At 42.9% G+C, this 27,781-nt stretch overlaps 2 protein-coding genes across 5 annotated transcripts in view; both read left to right on the top strand.

The window, feature by feature from the left end:
- Window positions 1-14,305, top strand: part of tesk2 (testis associated actin remodelling kinase 2) — a 17,707-nt gene extending 3,402 nt beyond the window's left edge. For 2 of the 4 annotated variants that reach the window (XM_019883693.1, XM_019883694.1), the window contains exons 2-13: window positions 2,561-2,898; window positions 3,504-3,623; window positions 6,245-6,366; window positions 8,164-8,212; window positions 10,613-10,759; window positions 10,855-10,940; window positions 11,680-11,764; window positions 11,839-11,922; window positions 12,016-12,102; window positions 12,317-12,458; window positions 12,750-13,283; window positions 13,361-14,305. In XM_019883693.1, the coding sequence (XP_019739252.1) occupies window positions 2,776-2,898; window positions 3,504-3,623; window positions 6,245-6,366; window positions 8,164-8,212; window positions 10,613-10,759; window positions 10,855-10,940; window positions 11,680-11,764; window positions 11,839-11,922; window positions 12,016-12,102; window positions 12,317-12,458; window positions 12,750-13,283; window positions 13,361-13,647 (1,866 nt within the window). In that variant the 5' untranslated portion in view covers window positions 2,561-2,775 and the 3' untranslated portion in view covers window positions 13,648-14,305. The remainder of the gene's footprint in view (window positions 1-2,560; window positions 2,899-3,503; window positions 3,624-6,244; window positions 6,367-8,163; window positions 8,213-10,612; window positions 10,760-10,854; window positions 10,941-11,679; window positions 11,765-11,838; window positions 11,923-12,015; window positions 12,103-12,316; window positions 12,459-12,749; window positions 13,284-13,360) is intronic. The other 2 variants (XM_019883696.1, XM_019883695.1) reach the window with 2 other exon arrangements.
- Window positions 14,306-14,830: 525 nt separating this feature from the next.
- On the top strand, window positions 14,831-23,677 carry LOC109524090 (uncharacterized). Its single transcript, XM_019883681.1, has 14 exons — window positions 14,831-14,915; window positions 15,996-16,209; window positions 16,279-16,381; window positions 16,446-16,590; window positions 17,457-17,539; window positions 17,614-17,721; window positions 17,801-17,919; window positions 17,995-18,154; window positions 18,278-18,375; window positions 18,738-18,809; window positions 18,898-19,551; window positions 19,618-19,781; window positions 20,546-21,162; window positions 21,537-23,677. The coding sequence occupies exons 2-14, from the start codon at window positions 16,122-16,124 to the stop codon at window positions 23,611-23,613; spliced, it is 4,488 nt and encodes a 1,495-aa protein (XP_019739240.1). The 5' UTR covers window positions 14,831-14,915; window positions 15,996-16,121; the 3' UTR covers window positions 23,614-23,677.
- The last annotated feature ends 4,104 nt before the right edge of the window (window positions 23,678-27,781 follow it).

Raw genomic sequence — 27,781 nt, forward strand, 5'->3', positions numbered from 1 at the left:
AGAGTCAGGCTTAGCGGTTAGGATGACACGTTTCTCCAGGGTTAGGATCAGGTGGATGTCTCCGTAGAATTGGGTTTAGGGTGATCTCACTCGAGAGTTAAATTTCGGGCTGTAGGGCTAATTAATGGGTCAGGGTGACATCTCTGGAGAGTAAGGGTGGTGGATTTGGAGTTCTATTGATGTCCCCCTGAGCGTTGAGTTTGAGAGATGGCGGCTAATTTAATGTTAGGATGATGTTGTTCAAGTGTGGTTAGCAGTTACGATGACGCCGCTGGAGAGTTATATGGTGGCGTTTCTGAAGACTTATGATTCGTGGTCAGGTGGGCATCTCCGTAGGGTTAGGGTATTGTTGATGGGGAGTTAGGCTTGGGGGGTTCAGGATTTTGGTTAAGGATTAGGTTTACGTTTCTGGAAAATTATGGTCAGTGGCCAATTTTCAGTCAAATTAAGGTTTGTGGTTCGGTTGATATCACTGGTGAGAGTTGGGATTAGGTTGGAGGTCAGGGTGATGTCACTGGAGGGTTAGGATTGGTGGTTGTGGTTTAGGGGTTGGGGTGGGTTTAGTGTTGTGGCTCCAAAATGTTTGTGTTTAGGGAGTTCTGGTTGCGTGTCGGTGGTGAGAGTGATATCTCTGGAGAGTTGTGGTTAGGGGGTTACAGTTGCGTGATGTTTCTGAAGAGGTAGGGTTGATAAGGTTGGGGATGGCTAGTGTAATGCCTCTGAAGAGTTCGGGTTGGGGGTTCGGGAAATTTCTCTGAGGAGTTAAGTGGTCTTAGCTGTTATGATTTGATGGACATCTGGAGTGTTCGAGTGAGGGCTAGGTCTTGGCGGTTGAAGTGACTTTTCCAAAGAACTTAGGTAGGGTTAGAGTGATGTCTCCCAAAAGTATTTTAATGAACTTCTAGTAAGGTGTTTTTTTTTTTGTTTTGTTTTGTTTTTTGCAATTAGCTACAAAAGATAAAAATATGTAATAACAGTCTTCCCCTGAACAGTCCTCTGAGGGAAGAGTGAACTGTTGCCAAAGCCACTACGATGACATCAAATTCTAGATGTCTTCTGTTAAAAAAAAAAAAAAAAGTCTCTCTGTGAACTCTTTTTGGCAAGCCCCGACACGGGATTAGTTTGCTTTCACATTTGCAACTAATTTGTTTTCTCCCCTGGATGTGCATCACTCGGTCGGGTCTAAGCACAGACAAGTTCAAAGCAAACTTTGAAGCGGTTCGTTTGAGGTAACAAAGCCATCCAACCTGTATCCAGTCGAGCTGCTGAGGCACAAAAATATTGAAGTTGTGATGAATTAGTATTGCTATCACTAACAGGACAGTGCTGATACGTTAACTTTATTTTTTTTTATTTTAAATACAGATATTGAAATGTATCATAGGTATACATACCTCTCATATGGCCTCATCATCTCCTATTGTGAGATACCCGTGCCGCCAAATGAGCCAATCCGGGTGATGGTGACTAAAAAAAAAAATGTCATAAACAGATAAATCTTAACAAAGACGTCTTTGGTTGTAAGCATCTTGTCTTTCCGCTACATAAGCCGTCTTCCAGTGGACTTGGCCGCATTGTCCATATCATTAATAAAGTTGTCAACCGTGTTGATTTGTGCCGTTTCACCCGCCAAACCCTTTTTCCTGTTTACATCTTTGTGACCAATAAAAGAAGAATCGCGCTCTCACATGGTTCCGCGGGAATTTCATTTCGCTTGAACGGTTTTATGACTGTGCGAAAAAGTCCTCATCGACGGTGGAAAAAACATGCGATGAAAGGATTCTATTCCTGTCTAATGTCTAGTTCCAAGTCTGGTTTTTGTGGAAGAAATCGTGGTTTCTGGAAAAGAGGAAGTCTGAAGTATTTAGCCTCAGAAATAAAGGTGACCTTTTGCCCCTGCGAAGTTCCTCCTCTCGTCCATGTTGTTAAAAAAGGAACGACACAAAGGTGTTCACGTCACCTGAGAGCCATTTCTCGACTAATCCCCAAACAATCACCTACTGTTTCAGCCGTTATGCTTCTGAGCTGTATTTATCAGTGATCGTGAGAGCCCCTCCACTGGTCCACTTGACATTTCTGGAAAATAAATCGGAATGATTTACAGGGCCTTGATGGAACATTATTCTAATGGAATCATTTTTAGAAAGGATCGTTGCAGTATCAATCGTGCGAATCTGAACCATGCAAAATGATAATTAAATTGTTTTAAGAATGAATGTAGTGTAACTGTCGCTTGATAGTCTTTGAATCAAATGGTATCGCATCACTAATTAGATTTTTTTGAATGAATAATATTTATTAATTTATTTTTTTAAGGCATGGAGTCATTTCGAATTGCAGTGTTGTAGATGAGACAAATATCATTAATAAATTGGAACCAAGGAAAATGATACTACTTGAATAGTTAAAAAAAATCGATTGTAGTTTTAATTTGATTGTACTTTATAGTACCTGAATCAAATTGTCAACCGTGAATCATGGCACTAATCAATTCGTTTTCAAAAGAAATGTAGCTGGAATCATTCCTGAATGCCGTCTCATCACCTGATTGATATTTTAGGTCTCCATCGGCTCATCACCCGACATGTGAGAGCACCCCCGCCAAGGTGGACCCCCCAAGCTCTGAGCGGCCGCCACTGAGCCCACCTCGGCAAGTCGACAACAATCTGGTGCTCTTGTCATGTGGGTACAACACGGAAGAAGACTCCCGTTACCCCAACTGGTGTCGCCATCTTTATCATTATCATCATCATCATCATCATCATCATCGTCGTCATGGACCGAAATAAACGCAACTCTATCGCCGCGTTCCCCACGCGACCTGAACGCCTCGCCGAGGACAGAGATGGTGTCGCGGGGCTAGGGGTGTGCGAGATGGGCGTTGGACCACCATCGCAGGTCAGTCTATCAGCATACATTGAAAAGATGCGATCATAATGCACATGGAACGTGAGTTTGGATAAATGAAGGATTAGATGTTGATTCCCCCCCCCCCCCCCCCCCCCCCAGCCCTTGGTACAGTTATTGTAATATACTGCATAGTGTACAGCAGGGCTGTCAAGCTAATTTTTGTCCCGTGGCCACATTGTAGTTAAGGTTTCCCTTGGGCGACCGTGATGACGGTGAATTTTGTGAAACCAAAAATGTTTAATCACCTCAACATAGTACATACACAGTGCAAAACAAATTGATGGATAACTAGTTTTAAAATCAGAAGTCAAGAATAATGACTTGATTAAACATTGTTTACATTCATGTAATGAGGGGTTTGGTCATGAGAAAATTTATGTTTATTCTTTGAATCTAATTTTCTCGATTTCTTTCAATCAAAAATTTTCTGAAAGATTCACTGTTTTGTTTTTATCCACACTTTTTTTTTTTTTTTTTAATGTATCCATGCCTTTTCAGTGGACATCCACGACATATTACAAGGAGTAAAACTTCTGCGCCCTGTTTTGGACTAAAGTACTTCACTATTGCTGAATTGTAATGTTGTCCTCCAGGTGGGCAGGGTGTGCCCTTCGTCCTACCGGGCCCTCATCAGTGCCTTCTCCTGCCTTACGCGCCTCGACGACTTTACCTGTGAGTGGATCGGCTCCGGTTTCTTCTCTGACGTCTACAAGGTGGGTGCGAATTGATTGTGAATCACTTCACAGCTACGCTGATTCTTCAAAGTGTAAAATCTTGTCTTAAGAAGCTCTTGGTCATTTGTGCCCGGTGGTCTCCTCCATCCACAGCTGACATCTTGAGTTCAATATGGATGCCAATCACTTAAGGGACAAATAGCTCACCAAATACAACATAGTGGCTTAATTTTATATTACACAACATTATGTTTTTGGTTTTTTTTTCCCCCCTTTTCTTTTTGGTAGCGGTGTAGCTGCAGGCACACTCACATCTCTTGTCTTGCGCTCAGCTCCCCTATAGGTAGCAGCGAAGCAGCGGGTTTGACGTTATATCGATTTGTTGGAGGGAGAGGCAACCTGAAAGATACTCTTAAATATATCTGCGTCGTCTGATATAAAAGGCGTCGGCAAAGAGTTGAGGGAACCACAGACAGGTTTGACATGTCCAAACCACTTCACTTCAAATAGAAGTTTAATTAGTGTAAATTATTTGGTGACAAGCGAGCTTGTTCCCCACTGGGTGCATTTAATGAGATCATAAATCAAGAGTGTCATTTCTGGATAAGAAACGTCACGCACTGACCCAAACTACGTAGTTGCATGGGATTTTTAATTTTAGCCTACACAAGCCTGAAAACGAAAAACTTGGATTCGGACTCGGGTGACTAAAATCACGTGATCAGACCTCGGAAATATGTGCAAATGGCCACTGCTTCAGCCTCCAGTGAAGAAAGACAAAATGCTGGTCGTAATGTCACTGAAAACATCAGTGTTTCTTGAAGGGGCAGTTAGCCCATAATGACAATTAAAGTTCGATAGGATTATGAAAGTCGAACACCCATCCATTATCTGAGCCGCTTTATCCTCACGAGTGGCGCGGGACTGGTGGAGCCTATCCCAGCCGACATCCGGCAGACATGGGCCGAGCTGGTTGCCAGCCAATCGCAGGGCACACACACAGACACACACCCATTCACACTCACATTCACACCCAAGGACAATCTCGTGTTCAATTAACAGACTGTGCACGCTTTTGTGTTCGGAAACCGGAGTGCCTGGAGAAAACACATGCAGGCAAACGTGGAGAAAGTAGGATATACATTTTTAAAACGACTTGTTTTATCAATTGACTTATGGACTCTAAGCCATGTGTGAGGAAAAAAAAAACGTAATCACTTTTACTCACACACTATAGTTAGCGTAGCAGTGTGTGGACACGCCCACAATAAATTACATACATCCAATGAAATGCGTTCTAAGCGACTTACCATAGTAATGATATGTGTGCAAATTGTGGTGACGGTGGGGGGGGGGTGAATTGCGAGGAATGGGGCAGAAGTGGGTGTTCAAAAGATGAACATTGGGGGGGTTGGGGTCCTTCTGGTGAGAGGCCATCTGTTCTTCCTGCTGTCCTGTCAAGTCAAGCCCCCTTGCAACCAGGCATGCTCACATTAAGAACTGAAGCTCAAACCGCATCATCGACTAAATGGCGTTTTCACACTTGAGATTATAATGCTGATTAATACATCATAGCATAACATAGCAACCATTGGCGGTAGTACAACCTTTTTTTTCTTACATGTTTCCATTGTCCATGTTATTTGACAAAGCAAGTCATTTTGATCGTGTATATTGAATTTTCATCAACACGTTGAATATTTTGAACCTCCTTTTATGGATATAATTGTCTTCATGCATGGGAAATTCTACACAGAATTCCGTACATAATAAAGCAACAGGAACAAAACAGAATAAGTGTTGTATGCATACACGTCCTGTTATATTTGTGCATTTAAGCACATGCCGAGCGATAAAATAGAGAATAAGATGAAGTGAGGAAGTAAAATGAGGAGGTTCAAATGATCATGGTCCATGTAGTTCACAATGCTGTGTTTGGCTAATAACACTAAGAACACTTAATACTGAGGCACTTACTGACTAATGCACCCGCTCATTCTTAATTGAGTGAATTTGTGGAAGAAGTCAAACGTCTCAGGGTTCCTCTTCATTTGGCGATTAGCATGGATCTTAAACGCAGGTGGCCAAAGCGTGCCTCATTCAAATTAAACGGCACGAATAAACCAACCACCGGAGGGTTCTGGAACTACGCAAATGGAGAGTAACCTGGGCTATTTAACAGATGTGGTGCTTTAAATATCGTGGCAATTTTCATCTCGCGATACTGCAATATTGCTGTTAACATAATGCTAACGTTAGCCAAAAATGTCAACCCTGTCCTTGTGTCCTGTGTCAGCAAGCTCACCCTTAAACAATAGTTTTCGGAAGTGTATTATCAGTCAGTTAACGGCTTGTATTGGACATCCAGCTGATGCTTTGTCACTCCAGTGTCAATGTTTATTTATGAGCCTTGCGTAATGCCGCGATGCGGCGATACGCTTATCAGAGTGTGTACACCGCAAGGCGAGCATCGCCGGGTTACGTGACCGTTATCTAACCGCCTGACGGATGGAAAATAAAATCCAGATGATGCCCAATCAAGGCGTATTGATCCATGTGTGTTCCATTGTCGGATGGCTGACCTTGCTTCATCCCAAGTATGTGCAGTGTTTTTCCCCCCCAGCGGTGGCTAATCAATGGCTAATCGACGGCTTTCGCAGGTGTGGCACCGAGCGTCGGATCAAGTCATGGCCCTCAAAATGAACAAGCTCAGCAGCAACAGAGCCAACATGCTGAGGGAAGTGCAGCTGATGAATCGCCTCTCGCACCCCAACATACTCAGGTGCGCTCCCGTCCACCCAAAAATAAATCAGGAGACATTTGTAAATAAATAATGAAAATAGATATATGTGAAAAAATATGTCCACTATATTAAAAGGAATTTAAAAAATATATATTAACAGGCAAATAGGGAAAAAAAATTCAATAAATATTTTACATCAATCATAAAAACTAAAAATAGACAGGAAAAAAAGGACAAATATTCAAAGTGTAAATTGTGATGATGTCATTTCTTGATTAAAATATGTGTAAAAACAAACACATACAAGACAATGGAATTCAAATAGCATTTACTCTAACTATTAGAAATGTTTTTTTCAATAAAATGATTACAAAATCGACCAAATATTATATAGTTATTGAAAAAAAATACCGCATAAAATATCAATATATAATAATCAAAATAGAAAGAAATATCCTGAAATATGGACACAATTTACAGGAATTGAAATGGCATCCACTAAATTAAAACATTTTTAAGCCAATAAATTAACACTAAAAAAACTGACAACTAGATAAAATATTTTAATGAATACAATCTATAATCTAAAATATGTGATCGTCGTGATTCTAGTTTATTTACAAGTTTTGTAGAAGTCAACGTACGTTACAAAGTAGCAGCAACTTTCCTGCCCCAGTGTTTTGTTGTTGTTGTTTTTCCTGCATTCTGTAGCGTGTGGGCGGGGAGGCAGGAGTGGGGGTGTGGGGGGGGGGGCACGCCTGCATAAGTGCGTTTATGTGTTTGTTATACAAAGCCATCTTTGTTGTGGATGCCTCCTGCAGCAGGGTGTGTCTTTCTGTGTGATGTCAGCGGACAATGAAGGGGCTCGTTGTTTTACTCCAAACAAGCTGAACTTTTCTGGAGGCAGCGGGAGCGAGCCCCTCTACGATTGTGTTTCTTCACAAGTTGACCACACAAAACAAACAAAAAAAACATACATTATCAAAGCACCCAAATGTTACAAGAGTGCTGTGAGAAGCAGGCAGCATGAACTGGATCTGAAAATTCAAATTTAAGGATAGATTTCAAAAGAAGGAACATGTATATTTAAGATGATGTGGTTTTGGGAGGTTAATAAAGTTTAATTATTATTATTATTTTTTTTAATGTGAAATGTAATATATGAAATGATACTTTATGTTTTAAAATACATTTCACAACCTAATGGATCTCAAGTAAAAACGAATTTGAATGGTGCACCGGTGGCCTGAGATACAACTGACCAGACTTATCAGGTAGCCGTTGACACTGCGACGATGTTTCCTCCATCCAGCAAGGAAAATCACTTTATTGGCGACTTAAACGCTCCCCAAGTGTCGGCGTCGACTATACGATCGTCAAAGCCAGTCTAAGCATGTTTGTGAGGAGCGCGTGGACCTCACCTTGATCGGCCAGGTGCAGAAGAAAAGTCTGCAACCGCAAACCGGCAGGAGGAGACATTTGTCTTGTACGGTCTTGTCTGCTGCTGGAATCTCTGGAATTTTTCTCTTTAGTTTTCATGCTTATATGCTCATTGTTATTGGTCCTTGTACTTAATTTTTTTGCTTAGTTTACTATTTATTTCTTCATTTATTTATTTTTACTCAGTTAAAAATTGAGAATCGAGAAAGCCCAATTGTTTCTGACTGCTAACTTCACAGCCACTCCTGAAAGTGAATGTCAAATAATGATATAATGAGTGATATTTTTATGACATGCTAATCGCAACGTTTGCCTTTTTTTTTTTGAAGTCTAAAGCCAAGCTTTTCTTTTTTTTTTTTTTTTTTTTTTTTTTTTTTTTTTGCTGCGTTGCTGCAGGTTCAAGGGAGTGTGCGTGCACGAGGGCCAGCTTCATGCCTTGACGGAGGTAAGAGAACCCATTTTTATAGCCGGGCTTGACTGAAAATAGTTAAAGGGTTGTGGACGTTAGTTACTTCCCTGGCAGGTAAAAACATTTGCAACAAAAATAGACGCGTCACGAAATAGCCGACGTGTGTGTGGCCCGACTCGGGTGGCGGCTGTTTTGCTCTTTTGTCATCTGACCCTCAGTAGGCCCTGAGGGCAGGGGCGGGGGGCGGCGGGAGGCAGGGGGGTGCCAAGCTCCCTCAAATGGAGAAACAAGTCACTGTGGAGGCTGGGCACGGGCTTCATAGGCACAAACACCACTACAGTATTAGTATTTTCCCCCATTCCACATTGGTGTATTCTCTTTTCCTAAAGAGACTTTCTTGAAACTTTTTATTGACGAGTAAGGTTTTCAAGTTTACAGCACCACCTGTTAACAGCTTTGGTTTCTGCAGATGCAAAATCACGTAAGCTAGTTTTAAAAATTCCATTTGCTATGGACAGCAAAAAAAATCGATAAGAGTGTTGCGACCAGATTAGACGCTCCTTGTGTTTATTATTATATTTCGAAAACACCACAGTTTTCATGCAGCTCATACCATATTATTTTGTTGTATTAATTCCGCCACACCTTAAATGCCGGTCCCTGAAAATATTGTCTGACTTAAACCGGTCCGTGGGGCAAAAAAGGTTGGGGACCCCTGAATTAAATGTATTTATTTTTTGAATTTTCCAAATACATTATTGCCTTTTCCTTGCAACTTTTATTGGTTCTGTCTGACCACACTTGGGACTCAAACCCACAAAAAAAAATTGCAATGTGTTTTTAATTAGAAAAATTGAACTCTACTATATTGTATTTTATATAGTTGAAAAAAAAAAACAGCGTGGTCGTCGTATTTTGTTGTGATCCAAGAATTTAGATATTTCAGATATTTAATGCCATTGGTGAGTTGGCTAAAGTTGAACTTAAAAAGTTAAATAAAACAAATATGGAACAACCGAGTGAAATATGTTACGGTGTAGTATACAGTATTTATAAATTTATTAAACTATTTATTTCAAACCTGCATAAAATAATTCCACAATATAATACAGTAACTTGTATTTAAAAAAGAATAATAGCAACATTTAAACCGCCCTAAATAATCAATACAACAGCGATAATAAATAATGTGCTTACGCATACAGATCATTTCCTTGTTTAAAAAATTTCAAAGTCAGAGGAAGAATGAATTTATATAACAGTATAAATTTAGGAATACGTTATATCTATTTATGAAATTAAATGTAATACTATACGCAATATTCCATATTAGAATACCTCCACTCATCAATTACATATTTAACTACCATTGTGTAGTTATCCATCACATTTGATTAATTTTCAATATGTGACTGATCTTTCAGTACACTACACAATTTTTTCCATGGGATTACATTTTTTCCCAAACATACATTCCCCAAGGAATTTTTATTGATATTTTTTTTGCTTTGGAGGATAGTAGCACTTCGCAAGCGTCCAATCAGATTGCACTGTCATCATCACAGTTGAGGGTCATTTCTTACGGAGTTATTTAACCGCGTCAGGTTCTTGGCCTAAATCCCAGCCTTGATCCGCGCTAACCGCTCGCGTTCCGTGACGCCTTTACGTTGGGATTAGTGCCTCTTTATGGCGGGGTCAGCAAAGTTCTTTCGGATCAAAGAGCCAAAGACGCCCTTCGCTCAACGGAGCGATAACGCCACTCCCTGTCAAGCCAATCCAAGCGATGGCATGCCAGCGAGCCTGCGGGAGAATTCTCTTAGTGACCCAGAACCGCGCAGTCCACCGCACAGTCTTTGGCATTTCGTATTCGCCCGATACCCGTCCAACTGGCTCCGCTGTCAAATGAATGCTTAGTGCAAATGTCGGGTTGAGCGCGGATCCTATTGAAGTTGCGTTGTTCTTCTTCTTTACACAAACAATAGTCAAAAACTTCCCAAGTTCACAAATGCCATCTGCTGTATATATTTTAAGGGTCACGTGAATCCTCATCAAATATTTTTGTATTGTCTACCACGTTATATATTTTTTTGGTACTATTTCTCTCATATTTGTCATGTTTCTTCCATCCATTATTTGTGTATTTTTGTCATATTTTTATCGAATTTCCCAAATATTTTCGTCATGTTTTTTTCAAACATTTTTGTATTTTCCATTTAAGATGAATGTGTTGTTCGTCCCATATTCTTTTCTCCTTGTTGTTTTTATATATTTTTTGGTAATATTTTTTCTTTTTTTTAAAGCTCATTTATGAATTATGTGTATGTATTTTTTAATCAGGTTCTGCGTTTTTATATTATTTATCTTTCTTTCTGGGTTTTTTTTTTTTGTTTTTGTTTTTTTTTTTTTTTTGTTTTTTTTTTGTGTGTGTGTTTGCAGTACATCAACGGCGGCAACCTGGAGCAGCTCCTGGATGGCAACAAGCACCTGAGCTGGCTTGCCAGAGTGAAGCTGGCCAGCGACCTGGCCGGCGGTCTGGCCTACCTACACGCCAAAGGCATCTTCCACCGAGACCTCACCTCCAAGGTGGGCGGGCCGGCACGGCGGCTGACTTCCAACTCGTATACCATCTTCCAAGTTTGGAGATCATCATGAGGATTTTTGTTGTGGTCTCTTGCCAGAACTGCTTGATCAAATGCGACGACAGCGGCGGCTACACGGCGGTGGTGGGAGACTTCGGATTGGCCGAGAAGATCCCCGCCAATCTGTACGTGCTCCTCTTTCTCCTTCACTTACAGTTGCTTTACAAGTGGGTCCAAAATATTCAAGGCGGTTCTCAGTAGGACAAAAAAAGCCCTTTTATTTTTTTTTACCCTCCACCAATGCAGTGGTTCGGTGGACAACGTTAAGCATCTGAAATCCAGTTTGTTATGCACTAATCCTAACTTGATTGTGCAATCGTAAGAACCTTGTTGCTCCCTAGTAGCACTTTAATTGACACCAGCCCCAAAAACGAGGTTAAGTCTAAAGGGGGTAGGGGGGGTTGCTGCTGCCTTGAAGTGGTCATGTGGCGCTAAAAGGACCGACTCAATTACCAACATGCCTTTTGTTTTTCAGTGGATTGTTTCATATTTACGGTCTTGAAGTGTTTTTCATAGGAATATTTACTGAAACTATGACTTTACTATTGCATCAATGTGGGTGAATAATAAACCGAGAGGTTCATGCCGCATTAGGAAGAAAACTTTGCTTTGGTGCAATAATGTGGTTATTAGAGCTGTTAAAAGTGATTTTTTTTCTCCATTTTTGTTAAATTGTTTAAATTACATTTGAATCTTTTTTCGATTGTGACCTAATTTTTTTAAGTTATTTTACTGTTTGATTATGACAGTAATTATTTAAAATAGTGTTTCATGAAATGATTTACTTTGGGACACATTTTCATTATGTTTCATTTGTTAATTTTTTTATTTATTTATTTATTTTATTTTTTTATTTTGGTGCAGCACGGAAGGAGCGAAGCTTTCGGTGGTGGGATCTCCTTTCTGGATGGCTCCCGAGGTTCTGAGAGATGAACCTTATAACGAGAAGGTTTGTGTGCACGCACTGAGGAACTTCGTCGAAGACACGTGGCCGACGGTCCCAAATGATTTTTTTCCTTTCAGGCTGACGTCTTCTCCTACGGCATCATCCTGTGTGAGATCATCGCCAGGATCCAGGCTGACCCCGATTTCCTGCCACGCACAGAGGTGAATGTAAAACTCAGTCCGCCTACCTGCTACCCTGCTAAAATATTTTTCATTTGCATCATTTCACACACGTTTCTTTGTGTCATTGAGCAGAATTTTGGCTTGGACTATCACACCTTCCAGCACATGGTTGGCGACTGTCCACCCGACTTCCTTCAGCTGGCGTTCAACTGCTGCAATGTAAGTCCATCTCGACGCCTTCCGATAGGCTGTCTTGAATTTGCAATCAAATAACCTCTCTAATCTGAAGACCATGTCCTTGACCCCAATCTCCTGGGGTCCTCTGACAAAAAGTTGACGAAGTGACCAGCCGGTCTTTATTATTTGTACAAGCGATTTACTTAATATTTTCTTCCGATGATTACTTTTTTTTCCTTTTCTTTTGGTCTTCCAGATGGACCCCACGCTGCGTCCCTCCTTCCCGGACATTGTGGGACACCTGGAAGACACATTGGCACGTCTGAAATTAGGCGAGGAGGCACACCAGTGCCCCCCGCTGGCTGGAGAGGGAGACAAGAAGACGGTGGTGTCGAAAGGTTTGTCACTTGTGGTCGATGACCCCTTGCATAAAATGGAAAATATACAGACGTGGGAGCTTTCTGAGGTACTGTCAGGAGCCCTAACAGAGGCGGGACATCACTGAAATGTAAGGTTTTCTGCAGTGCTGGTGCAGTCATGTAATTTTTTTTGTTGTTTTTCCCCGATGCTGACATCTAATTATCTGGCTCAGTTTGGATTATTCTGTGTCTTATTTTATGCGATCGCTGTAAAAAGGGCTATTGTTTTATTCTGAACTCATTTTGAACTTCCTGTGTGTCCAATTAAAGGGGAGAAGATTCAGGGCCTAAAGCGACTCAACCCGCTGATTTTTCCCGATGACAAAATCCCGCCCAAATCTCCACGCCCCCGCCGCAACATCTGGCTGAGTCGCAGCCAGTCGGACATCTTTTCATGTAAGGCAGCGAGGAAGGTGAACGTGCAGGACCCGTACTACGAGCCGCCGGCCTCGCAGCGGGCCACCAAGCCGCACAAGGTCAACCCGTTCACAGCACGCGAGGACCTGTGCGGCGGCAACATCAAGTTCTACGACGTGCCCAGCAAGTCGGTGTTCTCACTGGTCTTCGATTTGCGCTCGCCGCCGGGTAGCGCTTTCGCCAACCGGCCGCCGCCTCACACCTCGGCTGCTGCCGCTGCATCCTTCTACTGGCAGCAGTTGCCGGGACGACAGTGTCACTCCTTGCCCGTATCGCCTCAACTGCCTCGCTCAGAGTTCTTGTACCGCCACCACGCCGTCACCGTAACCGCCCCGGCCATCAATAACAACAACGGGCCGCTGCCCTGCAAGACGCACCCGCTGACATGTGAGTGATTCATAAAATAGCATTTGAGGGGGGGTGTGCAGACTTTTTTAATCCACTATTGTTGACTCAAAAATAAGCAATTGCGTCTGCTTTCTCAGCGGCCACCTGCTGGCCTGAGGCGGGCCCGACGGGCAGTGAAGCGCGAAACAAGGCGGCGCTTAGCAACTGGGCCAGGAAATACACAGTGGTGGAAATCCCGCCCTACTGTGGGCCAGAGGCGGAAGACGAGACAGACACCGATGACGAGGATGACGACGATGTGTTTGGTGAGAGCTGGTCTCCGAACATCCCCCTTGGCGAGGCCATGGACTGCTCCAGCATGTTGGAGGACCAACACATGCATGTCATGCCACCTCTGGACTGAAGGGGGCGACGTGGACTTCAGATTCCGAAGAAAGCGGATTATGAGATTTTCCTAACGCACCAGTCGCATTGAAAACGTTATTGATCATATTCTTTGTATTTATTGTTAATATTACGGGATGACTTTGATTGTTTCCCTCCATTCCCCCAAGCCCACCCCCACCAGAAGATCAAGTTTTTGCACCAAAACGGATCTCTGCAAGAAATCGCTGCTTTCGTTCCCTCCAAATTCCGACAACATGCGCTTTCGATCCGTAATGGCTTTACTTGCTTTTCCTTGAGTGGACATCCTTAATGCTTCTGTTGGATTCAAAATCAGCTTGATGCAGTTTCAGGCATTCACCAGCAACCATGTTGTCCTGTTTTGTTTTTTGGGGTTTTTTTTAATCTTTAATAAGCAATTAAGAGATTATTTAGTTTGCGTCCATAGGAACTAAAATGCACTATTCTGTCATCTTTTTCTATGCAAAAAATAATTTCGCACTGTTGCGCAGAATCGAGGATGTAATATTTATGTGTATGAAAAAAAAAACGACTACAAAAAACAAGTCTTACCTTTGTATATTTGTGTAAAAAATGTGCAGACTGATTTTGCTTTGAAATATCAAAGCTTCCCTCCCGAGTGTCATTTCAGTCTCAATAAAAACTTTTTTTGACTCGGACCTGTAAAGTAGTGGTGCAAGCGTTTTGATAGATCCATGTCTGTCTAGGCTCGGATCCCTAATTTGAAACGCACCAAGGTTTGACACCGTAGCCCTATCTTGAAATTCTTGTTTGAAACCCAGACTTGAAACACTATTCCTGGCTTGAAACCTTCATTTTTAAATACTAACTCACTTGAGACCCTAAGTGGACATCCAAACTTTTTGTTAAAAATCCCTAATCCTATTTTGAAACTCAAATCTAAGCTTGAACCCATAACCTTGGCTTGCAACCTTCAGTCCTGGGTTGTAACTTCTCAAATGACATTCACACTGTTGTGCAGGATTGAGGATGTGATATTTATGTTAAAAAAAGACCTAATTCTGCTTAAGTTCCATTTCAGTGTCAATAAAACTCTGGCTCGGACCCATCTTGGAAATTGTGCAAGTATCTCGAAACATCCGCGGAAGGGAACCGGACGCTATGAAGAAGAAACAGCGTCGGCGAAGTCTCTCAGCCAATCAGAACAGTTTGCAGCCGAAGTGGTGTTCAGGAAGTCAAGAGAGGGGGAAGTTTAGTGGTTTTCTTGCGTCACTTGCGCTTTGTGTTTGCAGATGCAGACTGAAGGTAGGACAGCAATTTTCTGTCACTTTTTACAAAAAAAAACGACAAAAACTACTCTGTGGATGTTCGCAAGACCAAGACTGAATGGTGCAGGTGTCGGGAGATTATGCAGAGGAAGTGATGGGAGATTTGAGTTGACTCACTTCAGGTTTCACATCGACAGAGAGGCCTGTGGGCATCGGTGAAATTTTCAGATAGGGGTCGGCGATCGCTTAGGTGAAGTACGTAGTCTTCATTTTTGTCTGGTTTTAAGGACTCCAATCCAAAAGACGCCAATTGGTTAGTTTTATTCGAGTCGGGAGAGGCATGGGTGTGGCCTTTTGACAATAAATCAAGTGTATCAGTTAAAGGGGAGGAAGTGGTGAACCGCATATGCACGATGATGGCGATTCTCAAGCTTTTTAAGGGCCTGGGACTTTTTACAGGACAGGCGTTTTTCCAAGTACCCCCTGATAATCCTTTGACCCGGAAATGTAACTACCACATATGCAACTGAATGTCATAAGAAATAAACAAAAAAATGTAACCCTTTTTGGGGAAAAAAAATCACGTTTGTTACTTTTCTACTATTCTCTTAAATTATTTTCAAAAGGATACCCCTAATGCAGTGTTTCTCCATGTTGTCAGAGTACTAGTGGTGCACAGGCTCCCTCTAGTGGTACACCATAGAATTGCTGAATTACATGTTCAAACTGCAGATTGTGGCTGAAACTTTTTTTTAAGTACAGTTCAGTTGTGTTTAACTTAAGCACAAAACATTTTTATTTAATCTTTTAAAACAAGTTTGTTTTGAAACATGTACTGTACTATTTTTTTAAATACTTTTTTTTTTTTTTTTTTAATGTAAGAAGTCAACTAAAAAATGTATTTACAATTATATGTTGCCATGGCCCCACTAGACTAAACACAGTAAAAAAACATCAGCGAGCTAGTAAAAGAAAATGCAAGAAATTACCTGAGGGTTTTTTTTTTGTTGTTGTTGTTGTTTTTTGTGGCCACACATTGTGATCCAGGTCAGATCTGGGCCGAGCCTTGAGTTGACACCCTCGCCTTACATGGTCCTTGTTCATCCTCTTTTGACAGACCTGAGTAGATCAAAACCACAATGTCCCCGCAGTGAGGACGACGCCTCAATTTCCTTGAGAGTCCAGTCGCATCTAGCCCAAAACAGGGCTGGGCTGGCGTTGGAATTACAACAGTTGCCAAGCCATGAGGAGAGTCCGGAGAAAAGGGGCCAGCAAAGACAAGGTGTTTGGTTGTGATCTTCTGCAGCACCTGAACGCCACCGGCCAGGAAGGTACGTTGGGGGGTCCCGGACCACAAAACACCTGGACCTCTGAACTTTTATGAAGGTCTTCCTCTGCAGTCCCTCAGGTGTTGCGGTGCTGCAGCCAGTTTGTGGAGGAACATGGCGTGGTGGATGGAATCTACAGGTTGTCTGGTGTTTCATCCAACATCCAGAAGCTCAGGTGAGTTCTTCGCCCGCCCATTCTCCGTCACACCTGTGACCCTTCTTGTCGCCTCCACAAACAGGAGTGAGTTTGAGGGCGACAGGAGCCCGGACCTCAGCAAGGAAGTGTACCTGCAAGACATCCACTGCGTCAGCTCCCTGTGCAAAGCATACTTCCGGGAGCTGCCCAACCCGCTGCTCACGTACCAACTTTACGACAAGTTTGCCGTTGAGTAGCATCCAACACGACACACTACACCCGTGTGGATTATTTCAATGCCCGAGCCGTCAAATTCAGAAAAAAAGCGATTGCATGAGATTTGGCTGAAACGAGATCGGCAAGATCAGAGACCTCCACCAAAACGTTTTTTGGGGTTTTTTTTTTGTCCATCACCTCGACATGTTAAATGCGAGTTCCGATGTTGAATTGACATCGCTGCCAAACATGCGATGTGGATGAAAGCTTGTCACCACAGGGAAGAAAATGTACCCAACGCATAGTGTCAATGCTTTAAGAAAGTTATCACCTGCAAAATCATACTCCTATACTAATCAAAAATTCATCCCCGTTGAGGCAGTGCGCCTCAAATGCTAATGTTTTGGTCATGGAGTTTCTAAAGAAACTGATCATCTGAGACGTGTCAGAAGTGTCAAAGTGTCAAGACCCTTGACCTTCACCAAAGTTTTGTCATTTATCACCTGCAAAATTATACCGCTGCCTAAAATTTTGAACTACAATCTGCAAGAGCCTTCGTTATCTGACGAGATTTGACATGTCTCAACATGGTAAATTGGTGTTTCCGTGACAAATTTACATTGCTGCTATGAATGAAATCTGGGTCGGCTACAGATTGAATTTGTGGATTTACAGTGGTGGAATCGACACCACTGCGAGCATGCTGGAAAGAATATCCAACTGTTGTATGTCAAGACAATAGGAAGTAACCACCAAACCTTGGTGGCATCAATAGATGTTAGTTAGTTGCACTCTGAGGAATGACGGGAATGGATAAAAATGAGAGTACTTTTTGTGATGGATGTCTTTCCATCCACCCAGCTACCAAGAACACGAACGTTTCTTCTACTTGCTGCAGGAGGCTGTGGCCGTCCAGCTGGAGGAGGAGCGGCTGGTGAAAATCCGAGATGTCCTGAAGGAACTTCCGCCGCCCCATTACAGGTTCGGTTTTTCGACATTGTACCGTGTTCACTCGTACCGATTGTGTCTGAATGTCTTTGTCTGACGCCCTTCAGAACTCTGGAGTTTCTGATGTGCCACCTTGTCAAAATGGCGTCATACTCACCAGAGACCAACATGCACGCCAGGAACTTGGCCATTGTCTGGGCGCCCAACCTGCTCCGGTGTGGACGTCACACTTCTCCTTCATCCCTTACGAAGACGCTTGAGAATTCAAATAATCGGTCAAATCTGCTCTTTAAGGTCAAAGGACATTGAGGTGTCCGGTTTCAGTGGCACCGCCGCCTTCATGGAGGTCAGGGTCCAGTCCATTGTCGTGGAGTTCATCCTCACACACGTCCCTGAGCTGTTTCCCGAGCCGAGTAAACACAAACACGCGAGCCTGTGTCGCACTCGCCCTCCGGCTACAATGTGTTAACTCTTCCCGTTTCTTTCAGACGTCACGCACAGCAGGAGAAAGTCTCTTCCCTCCCCAACAGCAATCTCCAGCCAGGAGGAAACCCTCTTCAAGCCTCCAGCAAACTTCGGACACATCAGTCCAGGGGATAGTCCAATTCCAATCCGACCTTACCATGCTATTATAGAAGGCACCGATAAGTGAGTAGACGATTTAACGCTGTGTTCTCATGGATGTTTGAGAACTGCTCAGATATCGAGAGAACTTGTACTTTGGTCTTATGTGGGTTCTTGCGTCATGGCGGCACATTTTGTTCACCTCAGGAGAAAGGGCTCCTTCAAAGGAAGGAAGTGGATTTCCATTTTCAATATCGGCAGTCGCTTCCACGACCCGAGAAGACGGCATAAACACTCGGCCAAAGGTATGTTGAGTAGAACTTATTCCATTTGTGGTGAGTCCGTGATCGTGTTGTGAATTGGAACACAAATCAATTCGGGTGGTCGCTGAAACGTATGACTGTACACAAACCAGAGGAGCAACTGGTTGTGTTGAGTTTTTATAAAATCTGTTTTATAAAAACTCAAGGGGAGAAGCACTCACCAGGCAAGCTAACAGTTGAGCTAGTTTCTTTCATTTCCTGCTCTACCCCATCTTTTCCTTCCTTGGATTTTCCATCTAGATTTCAGTCCGGATGCCCTGAATCTGTCTACCCTGCTTTACTAGTCCAAATGGACTCCAAACTACATCTTACATCAACACTATAATGAATATTTTTCTGTACAGAGAAGGACGCATCGGGGTTGCGTCCAGCTCGAAGCATGGACTCTCTCAGTATTACGTCATATTCAAATGAAGGTGCTGCTCTCCTCACCCTCATCAACATCCTCACTATCAGATTCTCAAACCTCCAAATGTAGATCTCTCATTGTTCCTTTTATTCCAGATTCTATACGTCCTCTGCAGACGTCTCGCTCCACCAAAATGTCCGGCTTGGAACCTGCAGCATCACGTAGCCCGTTAGGCGGAAGTGAATATGCCGTGACCTACCGCAGGGGGACGGGACTTATGAGCGGGGGGACTCAGGGCACCTACACGGCCCTTGACCCCGAAGGCCTAGGTGGCGCGGACAGCGACTCTGTCCAGTCCAGTTCGCCGGGAATCTCCACCAAGGCAGGCCGCAGAGCGGCCATGCACATCACCGGACCCACCATGGTCACGGTGCCGCTGCACATCACTTCCAACTTAGCTTTGGGTCTTCTACAGGGAGGTGGGAGTGACAGGGTGGTCCACCGCGGTAAAGATAAAGATGGAAATGATCAGGAAGGAGACAACTATGTGCAGAGGAAGGATAGTGGAAGAATGGAAATGAAAGTTAAAGAACTGAAGGAAGCTAAAGCAGAGACGAAAGAGGTGGCACACGGGAAGGAAATCATTGTGGATGAAGATGCAAATACATTAGTTGACAAAGAAGAAGAGGCCAAGAACGAAGAAGCAATTGGGGAAGACTGCAGAGCGGAGCCAGCGGTAAAAGAAATCCGTGCCAAAAGTCTGAGTTACGACGTCAATGAAGACGTTTGTCAACAGTATGTCCATGAAGGTAATGTCCGAATAATGTATCATGATGCATACCTGCTCACCTCTCATTCAAACATCTCAATTGCAGAAATGGAAGGAGTGCCATCCGCCAAATGCGAGGACAACAATATTTTTGACTCTTCCGGCGTCCTCAACTCAACCGAGGTGGAGCAAGATGACCATGAGCTGTCGGGATACGTTCAAGATAACTTTGAATTCCTGGATCACATGGACTGCAGCGTCTCCTGTCAGGTTATTTGTTGTTATTTTTTTTCTTTTTAATGGGTAGCAGGTTTTCTGTGGATTGTTATTGTGGAATCAGATAAGCAGAATGCCTCTGCATGTGTTTAAAACTTCCCGTGAAGACTTACGGCTTAAGACTAAAAGTTTAATTGGGAAATTCAGCCAAAAGTCCAAAGTCTTGATTAACCCTCAGAACAAAAACATACTCTCTTTTCTATTTGAAAGACAGCCAGATAGACAAAGACCTTGTTTGACACTGGGGCCGAATAACCAAAACCTGAAAGACCTCGTTGTATTTTTGACCAAAATCAAAGGATCAAAAGAACAAAGTCTTGCTGGGACCGAAAAGGACATTAAAGGGCCTTGCCATAGTTAAAGACCTAGAACTTTAGCCAAAAGAATAGGCTCTCGATAAGCATGGTTTTACTGAGATTTGGACCAAAAGACCAAGATCTTACCAAAGACTCGGACAGTAAGAACTTGGCCTTCTTTGAGACTTGTACCTACAGACAAAGGTTCTGCTCAAAGACATGGAATGTAATAATGTACCCAGACTTGGGCCGAATGACCTTTGCGTCGCTTAAAGTCTCTAAACGTTGCCTTGCTTAAGTTTAAAGGGACACAACGTGGAGGAGAAGCAACTCAAGAATGTGCTTGAGACTTAAGTTGTAAATAGTAGCTGAACTTACGACTGGTTGGTGAACAGCCCAGAAGTATTCTATCGGGAATATATTCTCGGTTCAGCGTCAACCACTTCAAACTTGTCTTTTCAGATTCCTCTCCACTTCCTGCCGGACTGTACCCACCAAGTGAATGAATTCTCCGTTGAACCTCCTGGACATTCCGACGACGAGTTCGAACTGATAGAGCAACCACCTCTTGACGCCACGGGGCCCGACGTCAGGCTAAGCGTGAGCTCCAAGTCAAATGTTCAAAGCCAACTGAAGCCCCAGCGGCCGCGCAGCATCGATGCGAACGAGCGGCACGCAAAGTCCCTCAGCTTGCCTCATATGACCTCGCCCGTGCGTGAACCCGAGGAGTGTTGCAGCAACGACGACGAAGACGACACAGCAGATGACGACACAGCAGATGACGACACAGCCGACTACTACAGCAGTGATGAAGACAGCAGCTTGTTTGTTAGGAGCCTCCCTGCGGACTTCTTTCTAAGCAATGTGTGTGATGTTCTACCGGAGGACTTGCCAGCCTGTACTGCAGATAGCGCTCCGGCGGAACAGTCACGTCAACCAAAGGAATGCAATTCTGAAATGTCTGCCGATAAACAACAAAATGATGGAAATCAGAGCAAGGATGACAAGGACAGAGTCAAAGAAACGATACCACAAATTGAAAAGCGAATTGACCACCGAGAGGAGCACAACGGTCCAAGGTGAAAAGGATTTGGCTCTAAAATTTCCATTTGCGATATGATCCTTCCTAAAACTGTAACTTAGTGATCTAAAAGGGCATTCAGTCGTGGGCACAAGTAAAAACAACTAGTTAGAGCCACACCATCTAAATCCTCACCAGGTTGTTACTCAGCCATGCCCTACATATTGATTACACACTTTTTAAGGGACTTAAAATCATTTTTAAAGTATAAGACAAGAAAAAAAATCCCTGTGTGCTTACTGCTCCTGTAGTGTGGTGTCTTCGCAGTGACCAAAACGCCACACACGTCTGGAAATTTCTACAAATTACTTGTTTTAAACTTCATCTGTAAAGCGAGAAGAAGCTTAACACTTCTCTGATTTCTTTGTGCAGAAATGAAGATCTACGAATCAAGGAAACTGGTCCAGAACCTCTCCCCATAGAAGTGCATTCATACCATTGTGTGGATTTGCAAGAGCACACGGATGAATCAAGTGTTAAGGCTATTGACGATGTAAATGTTGACAAGATAAGACAGGAAGACGATGAAGAAGAAGAAGTCCATCACTTCTCTACATCTGAGTATACTAAGAAAGAAATTTCCCCGGTAGAGAGGTACCGAGATGTTTCTGGGGAAGCTACAGAGGAGTTTAAGGAGGACCAGGATGATGGAGATAAGAATAACGAGACTGAGGATGTGAATCCTGAAACTATCATAAATATGCCGGAAAATCCCTTAACAGAAGATGGAGCGGTATCAAGTTCTGGAAAGACACAGGAGGGTGACCTCGGGACGGACGATGCCTTTGGAAAATTCTGGGACGAGCTCGAGGAGGTCGTGTGTGAACTCATTGAGGATGAGGAAAGAAAGACATGGGATGTCCGTGATAGCAGAGAGACCAACGAGAAGGAGACAACTGCACGAAAGAACCCCGAGGATACGGACATCAATTTACCAGAGAGATGTGGCCAAGAAGGAGCGGTTGTGGGAAAATCGGTGCCTACAGAAAACAAATCAATGGTTGAGGAAGTGAACGTGACAACAAGTCTTGGAGATGCACCACTGAAAGAGGTCAGTGTTGATGTTCCGCAGTCTGGAGAAGAGGTGTGCTCTGAGGAGCGAAGATCAGAGAGGTGTGAACAAGGACAAGAGGTTACGGAATTGTTGGTACCCAATGAAGTCAAACCCGACCTTGAGAAAGTGACGGTGACAAGTCTCCGAGATGTGCCCATAAAAGAGGTCAGTTATGATGTTCTGCAGTCTCGAGAAAGTTTGGGGAATGAGGTCCAAGGACCAGAGAGGTGTGAAGATGGAGGTACAGATTTGGAAATGTTGGTGCCCAAAGACGACCAACCCATTTGTGAGGAAATGATAATGACACCTCGTCTTAGAGAGTCACCCCTGAAAGAAGTCAGTGTTGATGTTCCGGAGTCTGGAGAAGAGGTGAGCTCTGAGGAGCGAAGATCAGAGAGGTGTGAACAAGGACAAGAGGTTACGGAATTGTTGGTACCCAATGAAGTCCAACCCAATCTTGAGAAAGTGACAGTGACAGCAAGTCTTGGAGATGAACCCCAGGAAAAGATCACATCTGAAGTTCTGGACACTGGACAGAGTGGGAGGTTTGAGAAGCAAAGACCAGAGAGATGGGAACAAGAGGGAATGGTTCCCAAAAAGTTGGTGCCACAAAAAGACAAACCCATTTGTGAGGAAGTGACAATGACACCAAGTCTTCGAGATGTGCCCATGAAAGAGGTCAGTTCTGATGTTTTGCAGTCTCGAGAAAGGGTTAGGTTTGAGGTGCAAGTACCAGAGAGGTGTGAAGATGAAGGTGCAGATTTGGAAAAGTTGGTGCCCAAAGACGACAAACCCATTTGTGAGGAAATTATAATGACACCTCGTCTTAGAGAGCCACCCCTGAAAGAAGTCAGCTCTGACTTTCCTGACTCAAGAGAAGGTGTGAGCTTTGAGGAGCGAGAACTGGAAAGAAGTCAACACCAGGGGCCAGTTATGGAAAAGTTGCTGCCCACAGAAGATGAACCCATTTGTGAGGAAGTGTCAATAACACCAAGTCTTCGAGATACACCTGTTCAAGAGGTCATCTCTGATATTCCTGAGTCCAAAGAAAGTGTGAGGTTTGAGGACCGAGGAATAGGAAGGAAGTTGGTTATCTCAAAACTGCCAAAAGTTTACCAAGTGAAAGCGGTGCCAGTGGTGCTGCCCAAGCGACAACACTGCAAGCTAGCTGCCCGGAGCCTGCGACAGCAGCAGCAGCAGCAGCAGCAACAGCAAGAGAGGAAAGATGCCTATGCACCGGATGATGTCGGTGCCAATTGCAGCAGGGACATGTCCCGGAACAGCCCTCTCAGTATGTGCTTCGACGAGGCTGTTGCCATAGCCACCATGAGGCGGGAAAAGGAGCGCGAGTGTGAGCGGGAAAGGCAACGGGATTGGGTGGGTGAAGTACAGTGATGGTCCAAAGGTTTGCGGTTCACAAAAACTTTGTGATACTGGACTTCCGGGTGAAATTTTTTTAAGATAAACCAAGAATGCACAATTACCTTTTCAAGTGAACTTAATTTGACCTTCTCAAAACTTGTGAATGCACATTTCTAACTGTTTCAGTATATGTGTAATTTGCTCTTATCTAACAAGGAGCTGAACAATAAAATTCACAAGAGGTGTTTGATCAATGAAAATTTCCAAGGACCTCTATTTATATTCTGTTCTAATTTGCCTGGTTAGCTTATTGTTGGAGAACAGCTAGTTGTGCAAAAAGTATTGCAACATCAAACAGGTGCACGTGCATTCAAAAAGTTTAGAGAAGTACAGATTAAATTCACACGTAAAGGTAATCGTGCATGAGAATATGGGCCAGTTTTTGCTGAATATCAAAGGCGGGGACATTTTGGAGGGATCATCCAATTGCAAAAGTATTTGGATATTCACTAAGCCAAGTACTTTCAGACATCATTTTTAGGATTGACTAAACTTCAAATTGCGCTCACTTCTGTCTGCTGTCTATGGATGTATATGTAGTTTAAAAAAAAAAAAATATATATATATATGAATTAAACCTGTCTTCTATGACCTCTCTGCCATTATTATTATTATTATTATTGTTATTATATATGTCAGTTATGTTGTGCGTTATTTGTTAAAAAAAAATCAAGGTGTCCGTTACCATTTTTCTATTTTTAAAATATTTAAGTAGTCATTTACACTTCTTACATAAAAGGTGTCAATTGCCACCTGCAATGGTTTGAAAAATCTTTAAGGTTTAATGTCAACCACGAACCAAAAAAAACAGTCTAAATTGAACGAATGTCAAGATGTCGAATTGTTGTTGAATTTTAAACATGCGTATTTTCTTTATCAGCGGCGACTTACTTACAAGTCTTTATTCAAAAGAAAAATGTTTAAAACGGTGCATATCTGTTTTTGGATAGGTACTCGCTTTTAAAGATTTTTGACACTCAGAAGAGTGTGAACTCGCAAGAATGTGCCGTGTTTTAGTGATGGGATTTTCGGCTCTTTACTTACTTAGAAATGGCTTTTTACTTATTTTATTGAACATTAAAAAGGCTCCAAACAATAAACAAGCAACAAAATTAAACTTCAACCAACAACAATCAAACATGCTGCATCGTAACAAAAATAGTGAGTATTAACTGCAACAGCAGCAGTGAACAAAACAAACATAAGCTACTCCTTGCTTTATTTTAACAAACATAAGCTACTCATTGCTTTATTTTAAATTTGCAGTCAACAAAACTAAATACTTCAACTTGGAATACTTCAATTTGTCCAGTCTTTGAGAACACCCTCTCTGACGGGACAGATGTTGCGACAATGCACAATCTACTCTCCATTACTTTGATCAAACGGGGGTCGACGGAAGCTCGGTATTTCCACCAGCTCAGTGGATCATCTGCCCTTGAAATCTGCGGTGCTTCAAGATATGCCCTAATTTAGTGTTCTGTGTTCTTGGACGCTTGGCTAATACTGTAAATTAGATTCAGATTGCTTGCCAAACGCCTTTGTGGTTTCCCGGACAGTAGGGGGCGATATGAACTAAAGACATCCAATTCACCAAGAAGAAGAAGAAGTACAAGCGCAAGAACGGTACTACATCCCGTTCAATGAGCAAGTTTTTCCGCTGTCCACAAGCCCTGTTATCAGTGAGTAATTTTAACATTTTAAACTGACTTCGCAGTTTATCTCTGAGTGTAAAGATGTAGACAATTGGGGAGAGTTATTACGACACGTTGCTCCTTTAATTTTGTTGTTGTGACTCAACGTAAAAAAACAACGTCGGCAAAGGTGGCAGTGAGCGAGCACGCCGCCGACAGGTAGACCTCAGCTGTCAATCAAAAAGCAATCGCGAACAGCGTTTGACTTGAATACTATTCTGTATGTTTTCCACACCAAAGCTGCTATCAGCAGTGGAAGTGTGATGGCTTCACATCGGGGGTGGGGGGGAAGATTTGTTTCAAAACTATTCCCACAAATGCACCCGTGACTTTGTTCATTTGTTTTTCGAATGGAGGTTGCGCATTGTACTTTAGGTGTGGGGAGAGAGCCGCGAGTGGACCGCTCAAACAGATGCATTGCGAGTGCGGGCACGTTTGGAAATGGACGGGTTGAAAGTAAAAGTCTGCCATTTGCGCTTCAGTCACATCAGACAGTCTTCACTGTTCCCGTTGGTCTCCACATGACTCGAAACTCCAGGAATCGAGCTTTTGGGTCATGTGAAACCGACGGGATCAGTGAAAAGGTCTGATGTGACCCAAGTGCAAGTCTGAGCTCAAGACTGACTTGAGTTTTGAGGGAAAAAGTGGGAAAAAGTGCTGCAATGCCCACCCCAAACCACACCCAATTTGACATGCGCCAATCGCGGCGAGGCCATCGTTTGCATAATTCTAACCCTAATTTGCATAACCACGCCCACTTCACCCAGTTCTGGTCAATCGGATTGGTTTACATTTGCATAACCACACCCCAAAGAGCCCACCAATCAGAGAACGCCTGATTTACATAACCACTCCCCCTTTCCACCAACCACAGCATGTTATCGTCATGCTGCACCCAATTTCACAGCTATCAGCGAATCATCAGCGATCATTCCAGCCAGGCCACACCTACTTTCCTGGATTTTTCTGCCTGGAAAAAAAAATTTGGGGGAAAAAAAAAAATTGGAAAAAAAATTCAGAAAAAAGTTTAGAAAAAAACAGAAAATAATTTTGTTTAAATTTATTTAATTTTTAAAGTTAGAATGTGGTGATGTGTTTAAAAATGCAGTTAAGTTGAAGTGTTCTTTGTAATCAAGGTTTATTTCTTTTGCAGAGCAGACAATCATAAAAGCAGAGGAAAAAGTTGCAAGTTGGATGGCAGTCTGCTTGTTGCTGGGCGGCGAAGTGAGAAGAACGTGGGACAGGTGTGTTGACCTGAGAGGAAAGGCCTGGGGGAGAAAAAAAAAGTATTCATGATGGTGCATTGAACGAGTGTAAATGTCTCCGACTTTTCAGGCTGACCCAAAGTTTGACTTCAGCACCTTGCCAATAACAGGAAGAAGAGCAATAAGTGTTGCCTGCAGGTCTGTGCTCGTAGGTGGACTCTGGCGGTGAGCAGGTGACTCCCTCTTGTGGCACAGAGGACCCAAGAACAATCTTCCTTCAACTCTGAATAATGAAATGAGCCTTGTTGAAATAAGACTTCTTACCAGCTCGGTTCGCCTGATCACCACGCAATGTCTTTTACCATTCGGCCAAAAGAGATTTATGAAAAAAGGAATTTTTAAACCATTTACACGAGCATATAAAATCTAAATGTAAGCCCTGCCTACACTTTACAAACGAAGGAGAGTGCTACAATATGTGTAAAGAATCAAGTATTCACATGTCCTTGATAGCGTCTGCTGTGTTGGGTCTGTCTCAGTTACAGACTGAGGCTGCTGTTGTCTTCTTCTCTGATCAAAACAATGTTGTATTTTTCTCTGATCCAAACAGTGTGTCCCTCTAGCGGATATTCCACGAACTGCACCTTATTAAAAATATTCATTCCCTGTCTTTTGTGCATTTTTTCACTTTTGAGTTATCCTGCGGGCCTGATCAAACCTCCTTGTGGGCCGGTTCCGGCCGTATGTTATACACCCTAGATGAATAGTAAGGCGTTTTTAGCCGAAAAAAACGAACATGTATAGTCAGGGGTTTTTCGGCGAAAAAAACGAGCATGTATAGGAAGGCGTTTTGACCCGAAAAAAACGACCATGTACAGTCAGGCGTTTTGAGCCAAAAAAAACGACCATGTATAGTAAGGCATTTAAACCCGAAAAAAACGACCATGTATAGTAAGGCGTTTTGAGCCGAAAAAAACGACCATGGATAGTAAGGCATTTTTACCCGAAAAAAACAACCATGTATAGTAAGGCGTTTTAACCCGAAAACAACGACCATGTACAGTAAGGCATTTTTAACCCGAAAAAAACAACCATGTATACTGAGGCGTTTTTAGACGAAAAAAATGACCATGTATAGTAATGCGTTTTGAGTCGAAAAAAACAACCATGTATAGTAAGGCGTTTTTAGCCGAAAAAAACGACCATGTATGGTAAGGCGTTTTTAGCCGAAAAAAACGACCA

The sequence above is a fragment of the Hippocampus comes genome, unplaced genomic scaffold, assembly GCF_001891065.2.
Source record: "Hippocampus comes isolate QL1 unplaced genomic scaffold, H_comes_QL1_v1.1 scaffold159, whole genome shotgun sequence".
In the NCBI taxonomy this organism is placed as follows: domain Eukaryota; kingdom Metazoa; phylum Chordata; class Actinopteri; order Syngnathiformes; family Syngnathidae; genus Hippocampus; species Hippocampus comes.

Bases quoted from the DNA above. Each gene is read 5' to 3' on its own strand.
- LOC109524090 (XM_019883681.1), top strand. From the start codon at position 16,122: ATGAGGAGAGTCCGGAGAAAAGGGGCCAGCAAAGACAAGGTGTTTGGT. The intron at 16,210-16,278 runs GTACGTTGGGGG...CTTCCTCTGCAG, and splicing joins GAACGCCACCGGCCAGGAAG to TCCCTCAGGTGTTGCGGTGC. The intron at 17,540-17,613 runs GTTCGGTTTTTC...GACGCCCTTCAG, and splicing joins CTTCCGCCGCCCCATTACAG to AACTCTGGAGTTTCTGATGT.